General features: G+C 58.3%; 10 protein-coding genes and 1 non-coding gene across 11 annotated transcripts; 7 read left to right on the forward strand and 4 right to left on the reverse strand.

Moving 5' to 3' along the window:
• Positions 1 to 31: 31 nt before the first annotated feature.
• Positions 32 to 114, forward strand: TRAVEDRAFT_t149. The gene has a single exon. It is a non-coding gene; the product is annotated as a tRNA-Asp (tRNA).
• Positions 115 to 179: 65 nt separating this feature from the next.
• TRAVEDRAFT_30611 (uncharacterized protein) lies at positions 180 to 818 on the reverse strand. Its single transcript, XM_008042797.1, has 2 exons — positions 267 to 818; positions 180 to 215 (listed from the first exon to the last, which is right to left on the reverse strand). Exons 1-2 carry the CDS (start codon positions 425 to 427, stop codon positions 194 to 196), a joined length of 183 nt encoding a protein of 60 aa, XP_008040988.1. The 5' UTR covers positions 428 to 818; the 3' UTR covers positions 180 to 193.
• TRAVEDRAFT_30612 (uncharacterized protein) lies at positions 803 to 1,939 on the forward strand. The gene is made up of 3 exons (XM_008042798.1): positions 803 to 1,576; positions 1,640 to 1,701; positions 1,758 to 1,939. The coding sequence occupies exons 1-3, from the start codon at positions 830 to 832 to the stop codon at positions 1,768 to 1,770; spliced, it is 822 nt and encodes a 273-aa protein (XP_008040989.1). The 5' UTR covers positions 803 to 829; the 3' UTR covers positions 1,771 to 1,939.
• Positions 1,940 to 3,652: 1,713 nt separating this feature from the next.
• TRAVEDRAFT_73679 (uncharacterized protein) lies at positions 3,653 to 5,490 on the forward strand (the record flags this gene model as incomplete). The annotated part of the gene is made up of 5 exons (XM_008043355.1): positions 3,653 to 3,684; positions 3,737 to 3,865; positions 3,947 to 4,137; positions 4,204 to 4,461; positions 4,513 to 5,490. The coding sequence occupies exons 2-5, from the start codon at positions 3,847 to 3,849 to the stop codon at positions 5,488 to 5,490; spliced, it is 1,446 nt and encodes a 481-aa protein (XP_008041546.1). The 5' UTR covers positions 3,653 to 3,684; positions 3,737 to 3,846.
• Positions 5,491 to 5,768: 278 nt separating this feature from the next.
• TRAVEDRAFT_130231 (Metalloprotease) lies at positions 5,769 to 7,185 on the reverse strand (the record flags this gene model as incomplete). The annotated part of the gene is made up of 6 exons (XM_008043356.1): positions 5,769 to 5,978; positions 6,037 to 6,121; positions 6,175 to 6,369; positions 6,427 to 6,703; positions 6,757 to 6,850; positions 6,916 to 7,185. 6 exons carry the CDS (start codon positions 7,183 to 7,185, stop codon positions 5,769 to 5,771), a joined length of 1,131 nt encoding a protein of 376 aa, XP_008041547.1.
• Positions 7,186 to 8,954: 1,769 nt separating this feature from the next.
• Positions 8,955 to 11,682, reverse strand: TRAVEDRAFT_60072 (uncharacterized protein). Its single transcript, XM_008043357.1, has 4 exons — positions 11,478 to 11,682; positions 11,068 to 11,422; positions 9,207 to 11,011; positions 8,955 to 9,150 (listed from the first exon to the last, which is right to left on the reverse strand). The coding sequence occupies exons 2-4, from the start codon at positions 11,310 to 11,312 to the stop codon at positions 9,122 to 9,124; spliced, it is 2,079 nt and encodes a 692-aa protein (XP_008041548.1). The 5' UTR covers positions 11,313 to 11,422; positions 11,478 to 11,682; the 3' UTR covers positions 8,955 to 9,121.
• A 1,311-nt stretch (positions 11,683 to 12,993) lies between these two features.
• TRAVEDRAFT_66168 (LuxS/MPP-like metallohydrolase) lies at positions 12,994 to 17,498 on the forward strand. Its single transcript, XM_008043358.1, has 17 exons — positions 12,994 to 13,402; positions 13,482 to 13,529; positions 13,605 to 13,643; positions 13,702 to 14,125; positions 14,180 to 14,295; positions 14,354 to 14,609; positions 14,666 to 15,069; positions 15,122 to 15,217; positions 15,277 to 15,386; positions 15,449 to 15,490; positions 15,542 to 15,755; positions 15,818 to 15,938; positions 15,991 to 16,082; positions 16,138 to 16,237; positions 16,306 to 16,483; positions 16,551 to 16,822; positions 16,915 to 17,498. The coding sequence occupies exons 1-17, from the start codon at positions 13,196 to 13,198 to the stop codon at positions 17,367 to 17,369; spliced, it is 3,174 nt and encodes a 1,057-aa protein (XP_008041549.1). The 5' UTR covers positions 12,994 to 13,195; the 3' UTR covers positions 17,370 to 17,498.
• Positions 17,499 to 17,503: 5 nt separating this feature from the next.
• On the reverse strand, positions 17,504 to 18,844 carry TRAVEDRAFT_152568 (uncharacterized protein). The gene is made up of 2 exons (XM_008043359.1): positions 18,340 to 18,844; positions 17,504 to 18,271 (listed from the first exon to the last, which is right to left on the reverse strand). Exons 1-2 carry the CDS (start codon positions 18,761 to 18,763, stop codon positions 18,141 to 18,143), a joined length of 555 nt encoding a protein of 184 aa, XP_008041550.1. The 5' UTR covers positions 18,764 to 18,844; the 3' UTR covers positions 17,504 to 18,140.
• A 480-nt stretch (positions 18,845 to 19,324) lies between these two features.
• TRAVEDRAFT_30616 (uncharacterized protein) lies at positions 19,325 to 21,511 on the forward strand. The gene has a single exon (XM_008042799.1). The coding sequence runs from the start codon at positions 19,635 to 19,637 to the stop codon at positions 20,979 to 20,981; it is 1,347 nt and encodes a 448-aa protein (XP_008040990.1). The 5' UTR covers positions 19,325 to 19,634; the 3' UTR covers positions 20,982 to 21,511.
• A 1,350-nt stretch (positions 21,512 to 22,861) lies between these two features.
• On the forward strand, positions 22,862 to 25,010 carry TRAVEDRAFT_73684 (amidase signature enzyme). Its single transcript, XM_008043360.1, has 8 exons — positions 22,862 to 22,902; positions 22,955 to 23,560; positions 23,627 to 23,813; positions 23,876 to 23,951; positions 24,005 to 24,092; positions 24,148 to 24,212; positions 24,264 to 24,619; positions 24,677 to 25,010. Exons 1-8 carry the CDS (start codon positions 22,871 to 22,873, stop codon positions 24,941 to 24,943), a joined length of 1,677 nt encoding a protein of 558 aa, XP_008041551.1. The 5' UTR covers positions 22,862 to 22,870; the 3' UTR covers positions 24,944 to 25,010.
• Positions 25,011 to 25,398: 388 nt separating this feature from the next.
• On the forward strand, positions 25,399 to 25,620 carry TRAVEDRAFT_98499 (uncharacterized protein; the record flags this gene model as incomplete). The annotated part of the gene is made up of 1 exon (XM_008043361.1): positions 25,399 to 25,620. A coding segment is annotated over one exon (222 nt), but the record flags the coding sequence as incomplete, so codon positions are not given.
• Positions 25,621 to 25,678: the final 58 nt, after the last annotated feature.

A 25,678-nucleotide genomic window follows, 5' to 3' on the forward strand; every position in this document is an offset into this window, starting at 1 on the left:
CCATGGACCAGTTGTTGCGACATCAAGCAAGTCTCTGTTCGTATATCGGTCAGTACACGCGCTTGTCATTCTTACTGACCGCGCGAAAGCGGGGTTCGATTCCCCGACAGAGAGTCTTTTTGACTCTCCCCGTATAGGGGCACCGATCATGCACCTTGGCGCTAAGAGCAGTCGCGGTGCTTGCTCCCCGCCGTCATCCCACCTCACCGGTACATGTGGGTAAGTCGTACGTACCCCCGCAGTCTCAGACCTGATACTTCCTTTAGGAACTTGCATGCAGCTGGAATTTGCAAAGAGCCTGCGGGACTTGGAGCATCGCACTCTCACGTCGCACAAGGCATGACGCGTTCCCCGCCTCTGTGCCTATGATCGCGAACCCATCGCATCGCCATCGCAGGCACATCCCTGCGAGCGAGCCGTCGCGCATGTTCAATCGCACCGCCTGACTTCATTATGCCCATCGCACCATGGCGTAAATCACGGTGCGCGATCGCCTCCATTGGGCAAGGCCGCTCGGGACGTGCGGATTCCGACTCTCGCCCGACTGTGACGACACACTCCGTGCTACGGTCCTGTCTTGGTGGCGTGCTCTAGTGCGTCAGCGCCCTGTTCGTGCCTGCGCTGTGCTCGCTACAGGCTTCTCCCTGCCCTTCTAGTGCTGGCGGACTATTCTTGCTTGCTGTCGGGAACGTCATGGGCCTCCCTGATGCTGTTCCTTCCATTCATCTCCACAGTATAAGTACCGCGAGGTCGAACGTTGGTCTGCAGCTCCCTCGCACAACTATCCATCGCCCCCACACCTCCCTACTCCCACCGCCTTCTTCACATCATGTCCGGCTACGGAAACGACAACAACAACAGCTACGGCTCCAACGACAACGACAACAGCTACGGGTCTAACAACTCGAGCCGTCGTGACAACAACTCCGGAGGCGACAGCTACGGCTCCGGCCAGACCGACTCCAACTCGTACGGTTCGAACGACAACTCCTCTTCGGGCGGCTACGGAAATAAGAGCAGCTCGGACTCCTACGGCAGCTCTGGTGGCCGGAACGACGACTCCACCTCCAACTCATATGGCAGCTCCGGCGGCCGCAACGACGATTCGAACTCAAACTCGAACTCGTACGGCGGCGGCCGGGACGACAACTCCTCGTCCCGTCGCGACAACGACAACTCGAACTCGTATGGCTCGAGCGGCAACACCGACAACGCGTACGGCTCGAGCAACAACGACAACTCGAACTCAAACTCGTACGGCTCGAGTAACAACAACTCGTCGAGCAACAACAGCGGCAGCAACTCGTACGGCTCGAGCAACGACGACTCGTCGTACGGCTCGTCGAACACCGCGCGCAAGAACGACGGCGACAGCTACGGCTCGAGCGGGAACAGCAACAGCAACAGCTACGGCAGCTCGAACACCAACTCGGGCTCCGACAGCTATGGCTCGAACGACAACTCGAACTCAAACAACTCGAGCTCGAAGTCCCAGAGCGGCACCACGGGCGCTGGCGGCGACGACTGGGTCGACAAGAGCGTCGAGTTCGCCGCGAAGAAGGCGGGCTACAACCTGGTACGTCTTGGTCGGCCGTTATTCGCTCGTTCGTCTCAGAAACTTAACATCCTTCTGCTTTAGGACGAGAACACCGCCGACAAGATCGGCTCGGGGCTCCGCGAGGGCCTCAAGAAGTTCGGAGGGTACGTGCACATCTCGAACTCCGTCTCGTTCCTGCCGTGCTGACTATGGGCCGCAGGGGCAACAACTGATGGGAATCAAATCCGGGGGTGTGCGGAAGGAAGACTTGGATTGGTTGGATGTAATGGTGTCTGCACGTCTTGGGTACCGTGTGTGTGTCCGTGAGGACGCTTATCGAACGTCGGACTATTATCAATAGAACTGGCTGTGATTGTATAACAACAAGCTTTAGGACTCGTCCACTGCGCCAATCTGGTTGACGACGAATCTGGTTGCGTCCCTGCGTGGTTTGAGTACTGATTGTATGTCAAGTACAACAGAGGACGCGCATGCCCCATCGAGAAGGATACGGATGGGTGTGAATCAATAGGGCGTTCGTGCTATAGTCGGACAGCAAGTACTCAAGCGCAAGCACTCACCAGATACATTCATGCTTCGAACGACTGCCTACGCGTCTCCTTGTCCTCGCAAACATGACAACGACCTCCAATGAGTCGCGCGGGCGCGACGGCAGGCGTTCACCTAGAAGCCAAGCTGATCGCGCACAACGACCGCAGGTAGCTATGATATTGGAGCTTTCAGCGGCGGCCAGGACAACTCAGGAAGATGTAGACTCTAGAGCACAGAGGTGCGTTCAAGTTTCGGCACTCCGCTACGCAGCTGATACGGTAGACATTGGCATGCTGGTGTTTGAGGAGCCTGTCGGTGTAGGTGAAAGGAGAAAAGCAGACGAGATGGACGAGCGCAGGACAAGACGCATATCGCGGTGATGGCGGTCAGGAAGAGAGAAGGCTCGAATGATTTAGGCGCTTGCCGCTGGTGCTGTACAGTAGGAACCAAGATGATAGCACTGGTTGGAAGCTTGGAAGCTCACTATAAACGCTAGCTACTCTGTCTGTCGGGCTACTGCTACACAAACAGTTTCCACTGGTCCAATCGCTCGCTGAAAACTCGTTCAATCATGCTCTCTGCCTGTGTGATGTGTTCAAGTTGTCCGGACCAAAGGAGTACCGTCATAAGTAGGGAGCTGACGCCGCGCCAGTCGACTACTACTATGCTGACTCGATTATATGACTTTATAGGTGTCGGGGTGAACGCGACTACCACTTGTGGTACTCGCGCCCGTATGACAGGAACGCCTTGATGCCAGGGGGCCTCGCACGGCACAGGCTGGACTATGGATTGCGCAAAGCAGCACAAGTATTTTCACAGCTTGTAGTGCGACCCACAACGGTAAGTGATAGCTTAAAATTGAGCTGCGCGGGGCATAGATGAAAGATGGGGCCTGTCGCCCCTTACGGCCGCGTTTGAATGGCAGGGTATGACATACCGAGCACCATCGTGGTGTTGCTCCAGAATTCCACACAACGGATATTGCTGGTGACATGGGTTAGTCTTCTTTATATGTAATGTACGATATGAACATAGAGACGGGTAGCGTCGCACAAAGAGAGCTTTGGGCGACGTTACCCGCCGACTCTCATGTTGGGCACGTTTGTTCGGTTACCCGTCGCAAGGATCTGTTGTGCATGTGTCAAACGTGCCGTTGCGTTCGTCCCATGTCTACCGTGGCTTTGAAACGACGAGGTGTAAGCACGCCCACATATTTGACGGCGTTGAATTATTACATGCGTGTGATACCGCAAACAGCTGCGAACAGAGCTGTTCTCCTCGAACGACATTTGTATACGTCAATCGCCTCTCGCTCGCACGACCTATAAATGACGCACGATGTCTATCTTTTTGAATGGACCCCGCCGGTGACGATCCGATTCTCCCAGTCTCTTCTGTCTCCTCGTTCTTTTCAGTCCGTGGGCCGTTGCACTTGAGCAGAGACTGGCCGGCCTTGGGATATTAAGGACCTCCCCGTCCGTCCTCGTCACATATATTCTAGGAAGCCACAACAGGCTTACTGGAAGTCGCACCTGGTCAAAATCTACAAACTCTACGTCGAGGACATCAGTACGCGCGGTTGGATGATTTCCGTAAGTGGGGTTGATTTTTCAGCTCCGCCCATTGTCTGATACATAGACGAAGGGAGACAAAGAGGTTCGGTTTGTCCAAACCGATTCGGTCCGGTCGAGCGCGTCGATGTTCAATAGGCGAAGCCAACACTTAACCGAGGGTCATGGCTAAGTCTTCCGTATATGGCCCGGAGCGCGTCTGGTGCGTCTTCCTCAACCACTCTCACTCCTCTCACTACACACGCGCTCAACCGCATAACTTCCTCTTCCTCTCTCTCAACAGACACCCAACCTTCTAACATAATGTCTTACTACTACGACCAAGCTCCCGACGCGTCTTCCTCCAAGGATGTGCTTGACCCCCAGGTCTCCTTCACGGCCGATTTCGGAGTCGCTACCGCTGGATGGGAGCCATCCTCAGGCTGTGGAGGCAGTTCTTGGATGTTGGACGTCGACGATATCCCAGGGCAATCGGTAAGCACTCAGTTCGCATCGTTCCACGTACTATCCGCCGAACCGACGTTGTGCGGATCCATTCAGAATTATCTCGACTACATTATGATGCCCACCATCGATTCCGCTACGGAAGCGCGGTTGCGGGAACAGTACGCCGAACTTTGCGACGAGGACGCGCTTCCCGCCGTGTTCTCCGGGAGTGCGGACGTACCCTGGGCCAGCATTTCGGAAGAACAACACGGAGTATGTGACCCGATGATCGACGTAGCGCCACGCGAAGTTCAGCCCACCGAGTGGACCGTTCCTCGTGCATTTGGGCAAATTGGACGAGAAACGCTACAGGTGTGTACGCCCCCTCTGGCCTGCTTTATTCGCCGCTCAACATACTCCTAGGGTCTACTTGTGGATGAACTCGCGGGCGCCGACGGATCGCGCGAGCTCGGGTTCCCAGAAGACTTCACCTTCCTATACCCCCTGCCTATTCTGTCCTCTGAGACTCCTCTCTCGACAACGCCCGCTCCCGCTCCCGCGCTACCTCCGGCGGCCACATCCATACACTCAGCTGCCTGGCCCCACTCCTCGTCCGTCCTGCCACCCCCAGCTCCTGCCGCCCATTTAGCCACCACCGCTGCAACGACGCTCGACTCAGTCCCCGTCACCGCCACGGTGCAACACACCGACGACTCCTCTGCCTCAACCACCGTCCCGCCCGCTGCCCGCCCCGCCAACAAGGAAAACCAGCCTCCCTTGGCAGGACCCTCCTCTCGGAGTCGAAGCACCCGCAACGCGCACGTCCAGCCAGAACGCATCCCCGAGAAACGCAAGCGTTCGAACGCCCCAACGCTCATCCCGGCCCCTGCGCGCAAGCCACCGCGGGAGGCGTCCGCCGAGTCATCCTCTGCTGGCGCAGCGGTGCAGCCACCGCGCAAGCGCCGCAAAGTCGCAGAGCTCGAAGGTATCGAGATGACGCCGGAGACGCGGTGCGGCCTCGGGGGGTGCACGACGGTGCTCAGGGCGCCGGACCTCGCTGCCGCGCGCGCGCATTCGCACGGCCACATTGCCCAGATCGCCCCTCCGCCTCCGCCTCCGACCCCAATCGCTGGGCCTTCTGCCAAGGGGAAGGAAGCCGAGAAAGCCGAGCAGCAGGAAAAGACGCCGCTGCCCTGTCCGTACCAGACCCTCGCTGGGGCGGCGTGTGTGCACAAGCCGTTTGCGGACGCGCAGGCGCTCCAGCGGCACATCGAGGGCCTGCATTACGAATGGCGGTTCCCGTGCGCCGGGTGTGGCAAGCGGTTTCCGCGGCGAGATGCCTTGCTGCGGCATTATAAGGCCAAACCCAAGTGCCGGCCTGCCGGGCTCAAGCTGAGTTGAAGGAAGTGTGTTCGGTGCAGATGGACGGTTTATGTACGTAGTGTTTAACAAGATACAATATGTATATTATAATTCACTCTACGCATACGAGCGGCGGGGGCAATCGTTCCGTGCCATGCTTATTATTCGAATGTAGCTACTATCATATATGCACGGACGGCAAGAAACGCGAGTCTACCGGGTCTGATGCTGCAAGGAACGCAAAGCTCTACAAAACACGACTGACATACAAAGGAAAACATAGCAAGGACGAGGGGGGTGCGCTACCGCAACTCCGATCAGACGCGGAAGGACTCGCCGCTGAAGTGTACCTGCGTGAGCAGCACGGGCAGCTCCTTGACGTCGTTGTCGTGGGAGGCCGCCGAGAAGTACTCGTGATTGTCCGCGTTCATGACTGCGAGTTGCGGGTAGCTGCGAGCGAGCTCTTGCGTCAGAGTCTGCCCATAGGCGTGATCGAGGGTGCCGCCATTGCGCGTGAAGTGGCTTGACTGCAGCGATCGTAACAATCAACATCCGAGTCGTCGATCAACAAGTGTGGTGGCATACCTCATGAACGATGGTCGATGCCCGCGAGTCTGGTCCACCAACGGGAGAGCGGAAGAACGTGTCGCAGACGTGGATCCGCCCAAACCTATGTCCGACGATGAGAGAAGAACTCAGTGTACGAATTCAAAGTATACACACTCGTCCGGGTACACATATGCGTATAGGCCTGGTTTGCGAGAGCAGAAGGCCGTCTTGCAGACGAAGGTGAACTCGGTAAAGTTGTTCCCCAGCAAGGCCTCGAAGTGAGACGCCACGGTGGAAAGTCGGTGTTCGCTGGGACCTCCAAACCACCGTCTATAGTGATCGCCGGTGTAGCCATCCTGAGTTAACAGCCTATGGAATTTTGTTAATGTACATGCAACGGCACGAGGAGTGAAAACGAAATCGTACTGGAGCGAGGTGCTGATATACTTGTTGGTGACGGGGATAGCGGTGAGTATGGCCCGTTCCTGCCAATCCTCGCATTCTTCTACGTCAGGTCTGAAAGGGGCGCGGGTACGAGATGGCATGAGGGAGCCTGAAACATTGACAGCGTGGTCCGGGAGGTTACGTCCAGCGAGTAGGGCGGAAATATACCCTTGCGACACATAGTAGAGGGCGTTAAGCTCCTTCACATTGATGACATATGGTCCCGCCCCCGACGTGGAAAAATCGTAAGCAACTGATACTGATGAAAGGCGTATGAGATAACCAAAAATATACAAAATGTTACGTGCTCACAATCGTGTTCAACTGCGACGGATTGCCCGGGAGAAAGGTTTGTGTATACCAAGGGGTCATCCGAGCCAATGGCAACATGTGGGATGTACTTGACCTGTTTTGAGATCGTCAGACGGCGCATACAACCAGGAGATCATGTTGAAGATGTCCTTTACTTACCGCAATCCCGATGAAATCCGGACTAGTGCCGTGCTGGTTGGTGATAGTGAATTTATCCGTCGGAAGGTCGGAGAGTGGGCTACGAGGGTCGTTGAGCAGCTTCAAGGGCTCTTCGCCCGTGTTGGTGACGGTAGTGACGACCTTGAGGTTGCCGATGTCCACTACTGATGATGGGCCAGAGACTTGCAGCAGAACACTGGGCGCAGCAAGAGTGCCGACGATCGCCGCTACGCAGAGCAAAAGCGCCTGACTTGCGCGCTGGAGGAACATGGTGAGGGACAGGTCGCTCGTGGGCGAGGGCGGGACCTACGGTTTATAAAGACCGGCGTCCGAAGAGAAGGTCTCCTTGCATGGAGGGAAGATTTGACACAGGCTTGGTAGCTGTTCGGGTCCGGAATGTGAAGGTTTGTAAGGGGAGTAAATCCGCCGTATTTCACCACCTCTTGATCGAGATGGTAGATGTGCTGTGTAGAGGGGCATCTAGCAAGATCAGCGTATGTCGCTGAGAACGCTTCGATTCCATGAAGGCTGTGTGTCAGTCACGATCCTCGGCATGATCCCGACATGGGGTGGATAAAGGCACCAGTAATGGAGCTGGAGCTTCACATACATAAAATAGATGCAAACCAGTGTCACAATTGGTTTTTACAATGAGAAGGCTGAGCAGCACAGCTGGAATACGAGTCGGAGTGGACGTCGACTCGTCACTCGCTCTCTCTCGCGTGGCCACGCTGCACGCGGCGCGAGGCGGCAATGGGATCACGTGATCAATGTGACAACGCGCGTCGTAACGCGGTATCACGCGTCGGTGGCACGCGTCCCAGCCACTTGGCGCTACCGGGCTCAGCCACACCTCCGTTGTTCTCTCTCTCTCTTCTCCCCCCCCCTCCTCTCTCTCTCCCCCCTCCTCCTCCTGTTTTTGTCGTCTCACCAATCAACGATCACCCCTCACCCATTGCAGAACGCGGCCGAGGTAATCAAGGAATTAAATCGGATGTGGGTTCTCGGACGGGGCTAGCTACTCAGTACTCTCCATCGCTTCTGCGTCCCACTCGCACGGCAGGCCTCAAGGCGCAGGTCACTCAGGTTGAGTACGTGTATTGTATAACAGATGCTTGGTTTTCCTTCTGACACGCTATCACAGGTACTTCAAGTTTCTCAAGCTGCTCGGGCGAACTGCTGTCGACATGGGTGAGAATGGGTGGATATGTCCGGTAGCGACGCATTGGTGCATCTCGGATAGTGGTGCGTCTTGGGGCGAGTTCTGAGCGAGAGCGAATTGGATTTAGGCGTTTTGAACAGCAACATCACGTAGCGATTCACTGATATGCAAGCCGCTGTCAAACCTACGGCACCTCGCTTTTCAGTAACCCCTTCGTCCCTTACGCTCTCCCGCAGAGGTTGTCGCCCATCCACATATTCCACCCTTGATAAGCAACCACGGGACTATCGCCGAGCCTTTCGCTCATGCTTCCCTGCCTCCTCTCGCACTCAGCCACACCTGCATATATGCGCCCTTCGCGAGCGCGCGGGCCCATTATGAGGACTACCAGACGCCGCAGGCCCATCTAAGGTAAGCTGATGTTATCGTTTTGACGAGTTGGGAGGTAGTTTACGAGTTGTCTTGATTTCACAGGTTAATTAATCTTAGGGTGAGCGTGGCCAAGACGCGACAGACACGCTGAAGACAAAGAAAGCAGCGCTGGTAAGCATGCATACACTCCCTCGCGCGCAAACACCACGTCGTGTCGAGTATTGGCGCGAATACGGCGCGCACCAACTCTCCAGCCGAGAAGACGTTGCGGAAGGGTGGGCGCGCCCACGCGTCCACGCGACGGAGGGCCCCATTGCCTCTTCTCGCATGTCCCACCCACGCCTCTTGTCCGCGCCAATTGCACGACATAACACTACGCGCACTAACTGGGCAGGACGCGGAGGCGCATGAGCGCAAATCTCGTGTCGCGCTCTTCGTGTTGCGAATGCGTCGCCATAGTCCAGGATCCACATCCACGAAAGCATCGATCGAAAACAATTCATTGTCCTAGGTATGCTACATTCAATCCATTCCGGTCCTTCGTTCAACGTTAACGTTCTCGTCCACCAATACAGAGTAACAGTCCCGATGCTCCGCATACAACTGGGTATATACCGTCTGAGCGTCCGTGAGTGGGTAACATTGAGAGTTCTAATGTCTCGCAGGTCATTTTCAGTCTTCTCTAGAAGAGCCACTATTGTCTAACAGGACGTCGGGTCAGCGTCGTCATCTTACTTTTGGCAATGGAAGCACTAACCTGCGTCGTTAGCCGCGTCCTCCGACTCCTCATCCGACTCGGCTTTTCGCTTCGCAGCCCTGCGCTGCTCCTTCTCCGGGCTGCACATCGTCTTCATGTGCCTCAACGCCGCATCCCTCCTCGCGAACTCCCGGTGGCACTTCCCGCACTTGTACTTCTCGGATTGCAGGTGCTTCGTGGCGACGTGCCGGCCCATGTTCGCGCTGTCCTTGAACTTCTTGTCGCAAGGGGTGCATTCGCCGCTGTCGCTGGTCTTCGTCCATGGACAAATGAGGTCTCGGCCGCCCGCCTTTTGGAAGTGGTCCTTGAGGTGTGAGGTCGTCTCCGCCTTCTTCCCCGTCAGGAGCACCTCACATCCGGGGAACTGGCACGGCGTAGGCCGCTCCTCGTCGTGATAGCTGTACACAGGGAACTGGCCCTGGCCTTCCGGGGAATCGGGGTCGATGGGCGCGACGGACTCGATGTCGTACGCGGGCCGAGGGGGCCGTCCGCGACGCTTCGGGGGGTCGGTGTGCGCGCGCGCCTGCGACTGCGACTGCCTCCGCGACGACGGCCCTGCGATCGGCGTCGCGGGAATCGACGGATGCCTGGAACTCGACCGCGGAACCATGCTTGCGAGCGAGAGATCAGGACTTGAAGAGGGCGCGGGCGAGGGCGACATCGTGTGCTTGCGCTTCGACCCGCTCTGCACGGACGCGGAGCGCGAGCGCTCGACGTCCTCCATGGCCTCAGGAGGAGGAAGGACGTCGCCGGACAAGTGGCTCGCCACGAAGCGGTACTTTTTCTGGGGAGGCACCTTCGGTTCCGCAGCGCGACGGCGAGGCTTGCTGACCTTGGCCGGCGCTTCCTTGCCCTTGCCCTTTGAGGGGTAGCGCGCCTTCGGGGTCTCGGGCGCGCGGGCGGCGTGGGTGGAGGGAGCCACTGGTAGGAGCTCCGGAAGAGGGCTTTCGTCATCCTCGGGCGAGCTTGACGGCAGGCGTTGCCAGGGTGTAACTGCGTGGCGCACGATCTCCGCGGGCGGCGCGAGTGCCTGGAGCGGGAAGCTGCCGTATCGCTTCACTTCGCCCATGGCCACGTCCTCGTCCTCGGTGGGCTCTGTGTCGGCCTGGCTCCACGACCGGCCGTTGGTCGAGACCGATGCGACACTGGGGCAGGGGCTGGGGCTCGCAGAGCTCGAGTTGCCTCGAACGACGCTGGAGCCACTCTCGTGCGACGGGAGCGCCAACTTGGTGTTCATCAAGATCGTATGGAAGCCAGGGAGCCGCACATTCTGCGCAGGAGAAAGGCGTCGGCCGTAAGGTGAGTGCTCCTCTGACATGCGCTGCGGCTCGTATACGCGAATAGGGGGTAGCTGCACGCTAGCGTCGAGTTCACGCTGCTCCTCGGGAGTGCGCGTGGGCTGGCGAGCGCTCCGGCTAGGCGGCGTGCCTAGGAAGCGGTCGCTCTCGGAGCGCAGTGGAACGTCCGCAGAGGACCCGCAGTAGCTAGGCTGGGGCAGCCTGTATATGGCGCGCAGCTCTTCGGTCGCGCTCTCGTCCTCGTCCATCCCGCTGTCAGACGAATTGCTGCCTCGCGACCTCGCGCCACTCATTGGCGTCAAACCATGCGCTGTGGAGGGGCGTGCGGACGTCCAAGTCCCTGAGAATGCGCCGTTGAGACCTGACGCGGCGGTAGGGTTGTTGAAGCGCATGCTGCCGCTGAGACTGGGCGCGGACGCGCTGGGCATGGGTGCATGAGACTGCCTCTGGAGCCAAGGTGGCGTCGGAGGCTGCCTCTCAAGATGGCGCGTTTCTTGTCGGTTCTCACTGTAAGAGCGTCGTTCAGTTAACGCGACCCAGGCATATGTGAAGATCAAGCATACCCAGAAGCACGCGCGACTTCGCGCGAGTGGGATGTGGCGTCGGACCGCTCAGCGGGGTGGCGCGAGCTGGGTGCTTGTTTGGCTGGGTGTCGGTATTCCATGGTTTCCGCGTTGTGTTTTTGAGGGTGCGCGTATGCGTATGGAGAGGAGATGTCGCCGCGGATGCCGGCGTGGGGGCGGTGTGGTGGCACGATGTAGTGTCTCTCGAAGCTTTCGATCCGTGTTGTGGCGGTTATGACGGCCATCTCGTTATATACCGTGATGTTGTCGAGGTTTTCGTGACTTTGTGGGGTACAAAGGAAGTAGAGGTTTGGTGCACCTCCGAGGAAGGGAATCAAAGGATGGCTGGATATGTCTGCCTCATGTTAACACGCGCCATATCATCTGAGACCACGAAGAATCACACATACAGTCTACGCTCGGCGCCGATACGACCCACGCGTGGTGCGCAGGTTGGTGGGAGTCGGGTAGGCAAGCTGCAGAGCCGGGACAATGCACACGGCTTCGGATGGTGGCTGGATGGGCGGTCGGATAGGGCGGACAATGCGCGCGGTCGGTTCAGGCAGCAGCTCACACAGCTGATGACGACGACACTCGGTTTGTCTGCGACGACGCAGGGATTCAGAGTGGCGGCGGGCAGGGGCGAGAGGCACCTATATATACGCGACAGTCGCGTCCCGGCGCGGGTCCGCGACGCATGCCTTCATATCTGGAGATTCGTTCCGACTCCGAGAGAGGGCGGTGGCCACATCGCGCAGCGTGGACGCGCTATGACAACCGCCCACGGGGAGGGTCGATGACGGAGGCCTGGACCGCCCGCTGGAAGGAGAGAACAAAGAAGCCGGATTAGGGGCACGCGCGCGGGGTACATCATTCGATATGTCGCCGCCCGGGCTTCTGGACTACGGAACAATTGTCGGAGTGGCTCCTGGGGGCCTGTGCCACTCGACGCGGGGACAAAGGCCTCACAATGGCCCTTCGACGCTCTGGCCACGGCGCCCTCTGCTGACAGTCACCGCGTGATTGTTGGGAGACGCCTCAGGCCCACAGAGGCGCATCGTCCTCCCCCGATCAGGCGCCTGTGCTCTCATTCGCCACAGGTGCATACGGCCCGCATCGATCCGTAATTGACAAAGGCTTGTGCCTGTGTCCATCACCTCTCAGCCTTCCGCAGCCTTCCATCTGAACGCGCAGAAGCAGAGAACAGCGGGGACGTGTGGCCACCCGTCCCCTCGCCCGGGACGGCCCTCGGAGGCTCAGCGATTATGACGGCCCAGGCCTCACCCACACAGCCAATCTGAAACGGACCTCCAAAATGAAGGGCGGGGGCACTCGCCCACAGTCCGCCCCCGGACGCGCGGACTCCCGCGATTCGCCTGAACAACTCAAATCGGGCGGTGGCTCGTGCTCTCCACGCGTACCTCCTGCCACCCCAAATCTCACCGCAACATATCATGGCGGCGCGATCGCAGACGTCTACAGTTACACCGCGGTCTAGAGCCCCCACCGCCCGGCTCTGCTGTACCAATCACATCGCGGCAAGGGCGCGACGAAGTCGTCGACGTGAGAGCCGCGTCAGGAGGTCGGCCCGTAGAAGGTCGCCGGAACAAGTGCTTCCTGCGCCTTGTACGTGAGCAAGACACAGTGTCGCTTGAGGCTAGCTGAAGTTTCGTGAACACGAGGACGGCTGCTCTTGCCATGCGATCCGACACTGGCGGTGAAGACGACGGACAAGCACAACAGGCAGCAATCCCGGTCAAAGATTGTGGAAGCTTTAGCCTCCGGCGCTTGTCTGAGCTTTAACGCATGCCTTTTTGGGAGTAGTGGCCAATTCTCCGCTGCCCTCAGCGTAAGCGTCCCACGATGATCGACCGCTGACGCACTCCACTTGGCTTAGCGCGACGAGCAGTCGCTGCACCCACCACAGGCAGCTAGTCGTGCTTCTCCAATCGAACGGTCCAGCCTGGCCTGTCCTCGTCTACTCAACGTGGCCGTCGGAACCACTCGCAGAAAGCCTCCGCGACCTCGTTCTCCCACCACGATTACAGCGCGGCGCCACCGGACGGCTCAGCCGGTACCCTCGAATCTCAGTCGCTCGTCCCTGGCTTCCGCTTCTCAGGCCCGATTCATGTCGACATGGAAGGACGTCCCCTCTGCGGGCGATGTTCCGGGATATCGCCTCTTCATGGGCGAGGTCGAGAAGCCCGCGCTAGATGAGAGACAATACAGACTGGTCGAGCTACCCAACGGCCTCCGCGCCGTCTTCGTTCACGATGCCACAGCAGACAAGGCGGCCGCCTGCTTGGCACTGGCGACGGGCTCCATGATGGACCCGGTGCGTGTTATTGTAACATTGCCTACTTATTGTGTGGGCGTATGGGTGACATTGCTCACTGGAGACGGAAAACAACCAGGATGACGCACCGGGCCTAGCGCACTTTTGCGAACATATGATTAGCAAGGCAAGCAATTGTTGCACTCCCGCTGCTCGTGGGAGATGCGTCCAGCTCTGAGCTGATATTGTGCAACAAATTCAGGGCTCGGAACCATACCCAGCCGAGAACGATTTTCTCTCAGTGAGCTCCGCCGATGGGTTGCTGCACCTTGCATCATTCTTCGTGCTGACTTGGGCAGTTCATCAGTGCCAATGGCGGCTCTCGCAACGCCGCGACGGGGCCAACGTACACCGAGTACTGGTTTTCCATCAGGCCGACGGAACTTGCCGGAGGCCTTCCGCGACTCGCTGCGTTCTTCCACGCACCATTGTTCACCGAGTCGCTCACTGCACGTGAAATCAACGCCGTCGACTCGGAGTTCAAGAGGAACTTGCAGAACGACCCCAGGCGCGTCCTCCAGATCACGAAGAACTTGAGCGTCCAAGGACATCCTTGGAGAAAATTTGGGACTGGTAATTATGTCAGTCTGTCCGACGCGGGAAGGCGCGAAGGAGAGCAAGCGAGCGAGGAGGTCATCTTGAAGGAGACTCGTAGACGGCTCGTAGCATGGTGGCAGCGAGAATACTGCGCGTCTAGAATGACTCTCGCGGTCATCGGTAAAGGTGAGCATGCCCGAAGGCTGTTCGATGAGCAATGGCATCCTGAATAACACACAGAAAGCCTAGAAAAGCTGTTTTCATTAGCAGTGCCCCACTTCGCAAAGATACCCAATCGTGCGCTGGAACCAAGGCCCGCGTTCAAGAACGAGCCATGGGGAGTAGAACATATGGGGGTACGTTTTAAATCTCCTTTCTCATACAACAATTGCTCCGCTCACTCGGATCTTCCAGACTGTGATATTCGTTCAGACCGTGAAGGACTTCTACGCTTTCGACGTCTGTTTCCAACTACCTGACCTGCGGGAACACTATGAGACGAAACCCGCATCGTTCCTAGCCCACTTTTTCGGCCATGAGGGGCCAGGGAGTATCTGCGCATTCTTGAAGAAGAAGGGTTGGCTCTCGAGCCTCAGTTCAGGGCCATCAGGCAGCTCGCGCAGTGTACAATTCTTCAAGGTGCACGGCCAACTCACCTTTGAGGGGTATCGTAAGTTTATCCCCCCAACTCATCGTACCCCGATCACTCACGATCTCATTCTGCAGTGCATTACCGCGAGGTGCTCGAAGCAGTCTTCAATTACATCTCGCTTCTGCGTGCCTCGCCGCTCTCCATGTTCCACTTTACCGAGGTCAGCACCATGGCGGCCACGCGCTTCCGGTTTAAGGAGAAGGCGCAACCCCAAAGCTACGCGAGCACCCTCGCACACGCGCTCGCGGAGCCATATCCTCCCGAACAGCTCCTCAGTGGTGCTCACCTCTACAGGGACTGGGACGAATCGCTCGTGAGGCAGGTACTGGACGGCTTTGTTCCTGAGAGGGTGAGAGTGACGCTGCAGGCGAAGACACATCACGAGGATGTGGTCAGGAACGACGTGGAGTGGGTTACGGAGAAATGGTATGGGACACAATATGCTGTTCAGAAGATGGACCAAGAGCTCATCCAGAAGGTGAGCGATCCTTGTGCTCATCACCCGTGCCGCGCTAGACTATAGTACGTAGCTCGGCCGCCCCAACGCCAACCAAGAGCTCCATCTTCCTACGCCCAACCCCTTCATCCCCGAGGACCTCGATGTCAAGAAGGTGGAGGTCCCAGGGGTGAGTCAGTTCCTGACCCTATATCTGAGGAGCTACATGCCGAGCATACACTTCTGCAGCCGGCCAAACATCCCCTCCTAGCCAAGCGCACGGAGCTGTCGCAGCTATGGCACAAGAAAGACGATCAGTTTTGGGTGCCGAAGGCCCACGTTCGTATCGACGTGAAGAGGTGTGTGCATCTTACCCGGCTTAGGTGGATTGCGTCTCAACGTGCCTGCTGTAACTTCTCAGTCCACTTGCATACGCTACCCCTCGCCATGCCATGCTTTCACGGTATGAGTCCCTCTGATGTTGGCCGACAGTGAATTAGCTGATGCCTTTCAGTGTCCTCGTGGATCTCATCGACGATGCGCTAGCACAAGTGACCTACGACGCCGACCTGGCCGGGCTCTCATACTCTGTAACAAACCAGATAGAAGGGCTAACTGTATCCGTGAGCGGGTACAACGACAAGATCCCCGTTCTCCTTCGTATCGTCCTAGAGAAGATTCGTGGCCTGCAAGTACAGCCCGACAGGTTGCGCGTCGTAAAGGAGGAGGTGCGTAGCCCGGCCCACGTTCAACAGCACAGTGTCGGCATATCTGAGCATTCCTTATCCAGATACAACGCGAGTATGAGAACTTCTACATGAGCCAGCCGTCAGCCCTATCCGAGTCCTATGCTACCTGGATGTTCATGCCGACTATCTGGACACCCGCCGAGAAGCTGCCCGAACTTCCTCGTGAGTGAGCCATATACACAGACCCTCCAGCAGCGCTCACGCTATCATAAAGTTATAAGCGAAAGCGATGTCGAGCGGCATCGCGATGACCTACTATCCAAAGTCTTCATTGAAGCTTTGGTGAATGGCAATTTGACGCAAGGCGTATGTAATTATCGCGAGGTCAGGGGTCGTGCAATCCCTCACTACAAATCTTCAGAAATCGCTAGGGATACTCTCGCTTGCAGAGGAGTGCTTGAAGGCGCGGCCTCTCCTCCCCGGTGAGATACCTCGTCAGCGCTCTTTAGTCCTGCCTCCTGGTAAGAATAACCCGTTTCTCCGCCGTATCGCATGCTTGTGCTTTGCTAACGCTATGAATATATGCCAGGTTCGGACGTCGTCTCGCGCAAGAGGCACACGAACCCCAAAGAGATCAATTCGAGCCTGTCATACTACTTGCAGTTCGGCGAAGTGTCGGATGTGCGACTACGGTGCACACTCGCGCTCATCGCACATATGATGCGCGAGCCGTGTTATTCCATCCTTCGCACGGAGGAGCAACTTGGGTGCGCCTTCGCCATTGCACCGCCTCGCCGGAGCGTATTCATAAGCGCCATACTGATGCATCCATAGATACGTTGTGGGGTCGTCACCATGGTCAATCAACAGCACTCGCGGGCTCGGCATACGTATCCAAAGCGTGCGCCCTCCCTGGTTTCTCGAGTCGCGCGTCGATGCGTTCCTGGAGACGTTCGGCGACCGCGTCGCGGAGATGTCACCAGATGAGTTCACGCGACAGAAGGAAGGGCTCATCGTGAAGAAGCTCGAGAGCGCCAAGAACCTGCACGAGGAGACGTCGCGTTTCTGGGCGCACATCCGCAGCGGCTACTACGACTTCCTCCGCCGTACGTCCCTCCCCGCGTTCCCACTGCGTCACTCTACCTCGGTGCCATGGCATGTCGATGACGGACGCTGACGCGGGTCGCCCCCCACACAGACGAGGAAGACGCCTCGCTTATCCGCGAGCTTGCGCTTCCTGAAGTCGTCGCGACGTACGACGCACTCGTCCGCCCGTCCACGGGGGCCAAAACCCGCAAGAAGCTGTCCGTGCACCTTCTATCGCAGGAGATCCGGGAGGCACCGCCCGCCCACCCGTCGGCGGCCTCGGACATCGACGCTTCCCCCAACACCGACGCGGACGTGTCCGGGACGGCCGAGGGGGCGGTGCGCCCCGCCAGTCAGCGCACGGCCACGCTCGTCGCAGAAGAGGACCCTAGGGGCGAGGTCGAGAGCGCGTTCAAGGCAGGGCTGGGATGCGCCCCCGCAGCGACGCCGGTGATCTCAGCTGCATTTGGCGGATACGAACACGGGCTTGCGAGCGGTGCCAGTGCCCATGCCACCGCGCGGGGCGGGGGCGCCGACTGTGCGGCGCCAGCGTCGTCGCGGTTGTGAGAACCTTAATACACGAGGCGTGTCCAGAGCGAACGGACCGACGGGCTATGGTACGATGGTCCGGAACGGAGACCGGTGCGGTGACCACCAGATGGTGACGGCGGCCGTCTTTATGTGGCTTGAGAGCGTCGAAGGGCGACGGTGACACCAGGACGCAGCAGCGTGGTGGTTGCGATGACGGCTCTCCTGACGTGCGTCGTAACTTCTTCCCGCGCGATGGCTTCAAAATCGAGGTCAGATGCTTCCTAGTGTACACTTGAGTTACCGGTCCCGCGAGGGCGGCTCGGGGTCGCTGCGCAGCTGTCGGCCTGCTTGAAACGGTTTCAGACGATCTCTTCAGCCAGTTTTCGACAGTTGAACGTTTGAACGTTTGAACGTTGAAGTCAATGGCCTTCTCACCTCTCGGGCATACCGGGAAAGTATCTATATGGCAATAGCTCCAAGTGAGCTGACAAATGGTCCGCACCCTGTTCGCACGCGCTGGTGTTCGGCGGGAGGAATTGTCCAGTGGACGGCGCCCGAGCTCGCCGGCCACTCTATGGTTATGGAACATATTATGGGTAGTGATGTGCGCTATAGGATGGGATGAGAGAAGTCCATACGAATAGAGGATCGCCCTGAAAACAGAAAAACGCGAGCAAAGCTATAGACGTAGCGTCATGATGTCCTGTGAGTCCATGCCAATGCACAAATGATCCGTGAGCACTACCGCTCCACACCCACGCACGCCCCACCTGCACCTCTCCGTCCGCCGTCGCTGTGGTGGAAACTCTACCGCGTCGCTTGCCTGACGAGGGAGTAGCCCGACAGGAACATCACGACCAGGGTGACGGTTAGACTGATGAATGCGGGATGGGCGATGTAGTCGGACAGGGCGCCGTTACATGTTGGACATGTCCAGTCTAAGCACGAATGCGAATGGCAACCGATCAGCGAGCGAAGACCCACGCCGAACAGGGTAAGCACGTACCTTCCAGGGGGGTGTACGGTTGCGGGCTGTACATGGCGAACTTGAGCGCCGAGTTTTCCGAGAGGAATCCAGGCTCCCTCGCCGCGCCCGACCCCCGGTCGTCCCAGATGTGCAGCACGTACGTCGCCTCGGCGAGTGGTAGGTTCGGGTGGGCGGACTGGTACGCGCCGAGGTCCCACAGTACGCTCGTCGCATCTCCGGCAATGATACCGTCTGTCGGGCCGACGGGGTAGGTGTTCCCGTTATCACAGACGGCGGAGACGGTGAGGGAGGTCGGCGTAGCCAGGACGTCCGTGAAATTCCATGCGAAGGTGATTGTGTTCGAGTCCGCGATCTTGTAGTACGAGGTCGCCGTTTGGGGAGGTTGGGTGATGGTGAGGCCGCCAGCGGGCGCGGTTTGGGGAATGGCGGTGGACGAGGACATAACTTAGGAGCTCGTCGACGAGGATTGCGAAAAAGAGCGAAAGAGAAAAGGAATGGCTGTCGCCGTTGTCGTTGTCGTCGTCGTTGAGGTCAGCGAAAGGCCGCGGCGTCGCCACACCTGCATGTTGCGTGACGCATACAGTCACACACGTGACATCCTCGTAGCCCCGGATTCGTCAAGCCCGTCCTCGTCGAGCGGAACCTTGACGACGACCACGACATCGACGCCCTCGAACCCTGGTCTGCTGTGTACTCTCTGCTGACTCTGCTCACTGCTGGCCGCTATCTAAAACTGGACCTGTATTAGTGCCTGCTCTAGCATGGTCGCCATCAAATATCCACAGCTGAGGCACACGCTCCGCGACCTGGCAAAAAGATCGCAGAATCCCCATGTGGTGTTGGGCTAAACGGCGTTTTACCTGTGGTTGCTCGGGTATACCTGTACTGGTGAGCAGCCACGCATGCTTCCTGTTCTCATAATAGGGACTCTCGGGCAACGGACCTGTGCGAGAACCCACGCTGCCAGCGCCAGCCAGCCATCTTTGGATCACTTCGGTTTGCGCAGGTCTGCGCGCGATCTCCCGCGGTGTGGACTTGTCGCCTTCTCAGGATGCGACACTGATCCCCTTATTGGCATGCGGTGATTTACCTGGCTGGCGGTGTCCATCACACGTCCATGCAACGCGGCGTCCTGAGGCAAAGACGATCACTCTCCCCAGCCGTTGCGCCGGTTTCCGACGCCCGGGTTCGATTCATATACTCGAAACGCCCCGGTGCTCTCTTGCGCATGCCCTCGTTGTATACCCTGTCGTAACCTTGTCTCTCCTTCTATATACCCTTGTTCTTCCTGCTCCTCCAGACGCTCTTTACCTATGGCCCTCGCCCTCCCCGCTCCCGGTTCTGTTGCTCGAGCCATGCCAGTCAGATCGACATCCAAGAAGGCCTCTCTCCCTGACCGCCTGGTCATATCTACGACGCTGCCGCCTACAACTCTACGCCACGATGGTCCTCGTCACGCCCAAGCCCCCGCTTCTCCGGCAGAAAGCGATGATGCTCCGCTAACCCCCATGGTCTTTCACCCAAACGAGGCCTACGAGAAGAGCAGGCTGTCTTACTACCCGCCACCTCCACCGCGCTCCGTATCTTCACCGTCGTCCCCGAATGACTCCGATGAGCCCTCACCTGTGCTCTTCGCGCATCCCAACGTCAGCAGTCCGACACTCGTCCTCCCTCCGTTGCCAGTGTTTCCGGCGGCCCACTCGCTTGCAGCACGACTGAGGCGTCCTCTCCCCGCCCTTCCCAAGGTTGTCACCGATAGCGATGGTGGCGCGCCGCAAACTTCATCACGTCACGAACTGCCGCCAGTGTCCTGGATGGGTGGACGGACTTCTCCCTTCAGCTTCAGCAGCTATATCGATGACCATGACAGCGACAGCGCCACGGCTTTCTCGTCGTCCCCTTCATCATCTCAGTCATCCGCTGCTTCAATTTATACCACAGCATCCTCCGAGTTTCCTGACAGTGCTAACACTGGCAACGGCTTCCCCCGCGCAGTCACAAAACCGAGGCACCTTGCAGTGACTATCCCCGCACGCTCGTACTCTGCCCCCCTACCGTCGAAGCCTATGGTCGCTCCCATGTCAGACCGTTTCGTTAGTCCCCACATCTCCGTCACTCCGGCCTCTCCCGTGCCTCCAAAGCAGCTCCCATTTCATCCGGGAGGGAGGAAGAGAACGCGGACGGCCTCGGCGACGTCCATTGTCATTGGGTCGGACTCGGAAGACGAGCCTAAACCCCGTGCGCAACCCCCCGCTCGTTCAGTGTCACCAGCACCCTCCCTCACCCCGTCCATATCCTCCACGATCTCCATATCGAAGCCCCGATCCACGCTGAAGCGCATCGCATCCAAGACGGGGCTGTTTGGACGACGGAAAATGTCTATCTCCTCCGACCCTTGGGATCAGGACGACGACGACACCGTTGTCGGGCATGGCTCGCTCTCACTGGACAGCCGGTCCACGCGCGCTCGCTCGGAGAGCCCCCAGGGTACTTGCGACGGCGCGCAGGGATGCCCCGACCTTGTGCCGCGGGCCATGCGCCGGGTGGAGATTGCGGAGGTCATACTGACGCCTCACGGAGACGTCTGGGAGGCGCGCGAACTCGAAGAGGTCATCCCAAAGCTGCGGCAGCTGAGGGCGTCCTCGAAGATCAAAATCTGATTGCAGCCTGAGGAGCATGTCGGACGGCGTAGCGGGCACTCAACCCCCGTTGGGCGACATCGTGCAGCGAGTCTCCGTACTCGCTTCCACCTACTTCCCTCTCTACTCATCCACGACGACTCTTCCACCATCATTCACTCTCGGCGACACTGGCGCTGATGTTGTATAGATATTCCGGACTCGTCATTATCTTGGCTACATACGCCGACCTATCTTTATTGCTGCATGTACGCTCCCCTCTGGTCCGCCCATCGTCGCCGGGTCCATCTTACATAGCCCCTCCACTGTCATCCCGCGCCACGCATTGTTTTTTGTTAAACCTTATGCCCGCGCTACGCTGCGCCGCTCCCGTATGGCCCATTCCAGCGCCCTCTCGTCGCCTCGGCGGAGATGACTGGAATGTCCGCCGCGAGTCGTACATACTACATACGAGCCCCGAGCGCGGACGCTTGTCCATCTGTTGTACGCCTCACCCCCATTATGGTACCGCCCCTCACATGCACCCACCTCACGGACTTCTGTTGTTTCTGTTGTATCACCCCTACCAGTAGCGTCGCATTAATATGATATCTCCGCACCTTCGCCGCCGCGCCTCGTGCGCGGACGCCCGCTCAGAAGCTTGCCGGAATAGCCTTGAGTAGGCAGCGGTGCGCCGAGGTGCGTCTCCATCGAATTTTATTCCTCCGCCGCCTTCCTTCTGAGTTCAAGCCACAACGCAGTCCCCCTCCGGGCCACAGCTTCCCTGATACGTCGCTGGTCCATCAGGGACGGCGACGTAATGTGTGTCTTCAGCACCTGGGATTGTGATGCCCTCCAGACTGGAGAGTAGCATCGCACCACGTCGTCCTGCGCGCGGAGTTTGGACAGGCTCGCTACGGTACGTACTTGCTACCCAGGGCGAAATTCGTGCGTCCCTCCCATCTCCCGGCGATGATGTGCACGCTGCACTGCCAACTGGTCTCAGTGAGTGTGGGGAAAGGATCGGCACTGCGATGGGACCGCGATTTCGTCAGATCTGTTGTCCTCGACATCACTCGCTTGAGGCTCACACCATGCGTGCCGTGGTATCCAGCACTTCGAATGAAGCCTTTTGCGAGTGCTCTGACTCCGTAACAGTAACTAACCGACCGAATTTGCACAGTATCGAATTTGGAGTTCCTACCAGTCACACTACATAGAAGTCACTGTTCGGATGCAAGATTTGTTCATACCGTCTTTATCAAGACTCTCAGACATATTGGCATGGTTATGGTTGAAACAGGTGAGAGCGACGTCTTCTACTCATCGGAAAAGGCTTGATGACGCTTTCTTGATTGATGAAGGCCTCTTTCGTAGTGGAAATGACAAAGGCCCAGAAGAGATTTTGACTTTCCTGTGCCTTTCTCCAGTTCATTGCCAGCCAAATGCGTCCCTCCTAACCAGCGCTATTCCACGGACCATATCCACTCATCGGAAAGGCCAGCAGCGGGCATTTGAGCCTGTACGGGACACTCTTCAGCGTCATCTTCCCATTTCCACGTTTCGGCAACATTCATTCCGATGCTGCCTTCGAATTCTTGAGTTCTGCCCTGATGTAGGCGATCAGCGTCACCTTGCGCACACACTCAACAGCGCCCAGCTCGGAAGCTTCAGCCAAGCGCCGCGATGGCCGCTACCCTTCGCTCGCTTGGACTGCGCGCAAGGCGTCGTGCGACTGAGAACTCCTAAGCTTCCAGTTCTCCTTACGACATTACCGCGTCGAAGAAGGCTCGTGGGTGTGCGGCACGGCAGCTCGCGCCGTACGCGGTCTGCTGACCCGCCCTGACCATCCAGACTCCCAGTGCCGCAAAGCAACCAGAGCCCCGGACCTGATAACGCCCAGCGCTGTAGACGCACCTTGTCTATCGACCATGTTCTCCTTTCTAGCACACCGCCGCGCCTGGTACGTCGAGCGACATGTCGTGGTCACACGCCTGACGTGCGCCTTTGCATAGCGCGGCGAAACAGCACGAGCGCGAGGAGCGCATCCGCACGCTCCCGCCCGAGTACCACGCTCCTATCTCCGCAGCAGACAAGGAGCTGCTCGCGCGCCCCGCCACCGAGATCGTCGCCCAAGTGCAGGCAGGAAAGCTTGAGCCCCTGCATGTGCTGCGCACGTACGGCAAGCAAGCGCTCCGGGCGCACGCCGCCACGAACTGCCTGACGGAGGTGCTGATCGCGAAGGCCGAGGGCTGGGCGGAGTCATGCAACACGCAGGGCCCGCTCGCGGGGATGCCAATCAGCGTGAAGGACACGGTGGGGTTCGAGGGCGAGGACGCGTGCATTGGGTACTCGGCGTGGGTCGGGCGGCCGATGCAGCGGGACTCGGCGCTTGTGCGTCTGCTGAAAGACGCGGGCGCGGTGCCGTTCGTGAAGACGAACGTGCCGATCACGCTGCTCTCGTTCGAGTCGGCGAACGATGTGTTTGGGACGACGACGAACCCGCACAGCAAGGGGTACTCTCCGGGAGGCTCGACGGGCGGGGAGGCGGCCCTCCTTGCGTACGGCGGATCGCGCCTGGGGATCGGCACAGACGTCGCGGGGTCTGTGCGAGCACCTGCGTGAGTAAGCTCCTCGGATCCAGAGCGCATAGTATTGGCATACTGACGAGTATATCGTTTACATAGCCACTTCTCCGGCATATACACCATCAAGGCGTCCAGTTTCAGATTCCTGAAGAGCGGAAACTCGACGAGTATGCCCGGCCAGGAGGGCATCCCCGCCGTGTACTCTCCCATGACGCGGACGTTGGACGACCTCGAGATGCTCTGGAAGGCGGTCGTGAGTATGAAGCCGTGGGAGTATGACCATTCGGTAGGCCCGTTTTACCCCCCAGGCCCGGCCGAGGAGTAGAGTTGTATTGACGTCATATTCAGTGTCTTCCCATCCCTTGGAGGGAGGTCAATCTGGTCTCGGGGAAGCCGATTCGCTGGGCGGTGATGTGGGACGACGGTATGTCACCACATTCCATGTAGGGCGCCCGCGACTCACGGATGTTGTACCAGGCGTCGTCGCACCATCTCCTGCATGCAAACGCGCATTGGAGACAGTCGTGTCAGAATTGACCGCGCGCGGCCACGAGGTTGTGACGCTGTACGCCTCGAAAAACATCGCGTGGTGGTGTGGATGTATTGATTTTTTTCAACAGAGTCGACCCGCCGAGTCCGTACGAAGGATTCAAGATTGGCTCTCAGCTGCTCCTGGCAGAGGGTGGTACGTACACGATTTTGTTGATGATCGCATGTCCCTCACAGATCTCTGCAGGTAAACTCTCCACGAAGCCGATCCGTTGGGGCGAGACGAATGACCCCGGGGTGCGCCAAGCCCGGATCGCGTTCGCATTGCCGCGCTTCGTGAAGCATCTGTACGCGTGGTACCTGCGTCATGTCAGGGGCGATGACGCCTACGCCGGGCTCGTCGAAACTGCTAGCGAGAAGAACATCGAGCAGTACCTTGCACTCGTCGCGAAGCGTGAAGGATACAGGGACCAGTGGTTCACGAAGCTCAAGGACGAGGCGATCGACTTCGTGCTTACGGTGCCGAACGCGCTCCCTGCGACTCCTCACGGAGGCATGAAGGGAGGTTTCAAAGGCTGCGGATATACCTTCCTGTGGAACATCGTGAGCCTGCTCGCTGCTGACAGGCCTACCGTAATGCGATCTAACTGGACGTTATAGCTCGATTACTCCGCAGGTATTCTTCCGGTTACGCACGTCGACAAGGAGCTGGATGCATTCGACAAGAAGAATTTCAAGGCGCGGAACTCGATCGAGCGCGACATGTACAAGATGTACGATGCGACAGCGATGCATGGCTTGCCGGTGGGCGTGCAGGTCGTCGGGAAGAAGTTGGAAGAGGAAAAAGTGCTGGAGGGGATGAAGATAATCGAAGGACTTTTGAGAGAATCGGGGAAAGCGTACACCCTCCTGGAACCGGCTGAGTGATTCGACTGCACGAAATGTACCTTTTACTTACCTTGTACAGCACTCGAGGTTGCGTCTTTCCAATGTTGGCGATGCTTTTATGGAGTATGCGGACTGGAAGGGTTAAGGCAGCTTGCAAGTTGTGGCCAACCTCCCCACGTCCGAGGTAAATATCCACCAGGCGTGCACGGCGTCAGTCTTCGTTGCATATGCCGTATGTCATGGTGTTCTCGCTGCCACGACACCCGACTTCTCGATTCCCGGAAACGGGCAAAAATCCAAACGGGTGCGTCCGCGACCTATTTTGGTAGTGCCTCGAGTGAATTTACTCAGGACGTGGCTCTTTCTTATCACTGCAAGATCGTTGTATCCAAGTCCAACGCCGACCCCCATCGACGAGACCACCACCCACGCCTAGCTCTATACTAAACGACTCGTAACTCGCCACTGTTGTTCTCTTCCGTCCACAATCCAGTATAGGGAGTCCCCATCAAGCTTTCCTCTTGGCTCGAGTACGTCCTCATGGAACGCCGCCTCGCTCGCCTGGCCGATACCGATGTATCGGTGCTCTGCACATCCATTCTGACTGCACAGATGTCGTCCCTCTGCGAGCAGTGCGCCGCTTCATAAATCTGATCAGTCAGAAGGGGAACGCCTCGGTTGTGCGCAGTGAGCTTCGTGCCATCGACGGGCAGTACGGCCACGCTGTAGACGAACTCCGACGTTTGAGCCCGACGGCTACTGGAGTTCAGCTTC

This window comes from Trametes versicolor (genome assembly GCF_000271585.1).
Source record: "Trametes versicolor FP-101664 SS1 unplaced genomic scaffold TRAVEscaffold_9, whole genome shotgun sequence".
NCBI classification, from domain to species: Eukaryota; Fungi; Basidiomycota; class Agaricomycetes; order Polyporales; family Polyporaceae; genus Trametes; species Trametes versicolor.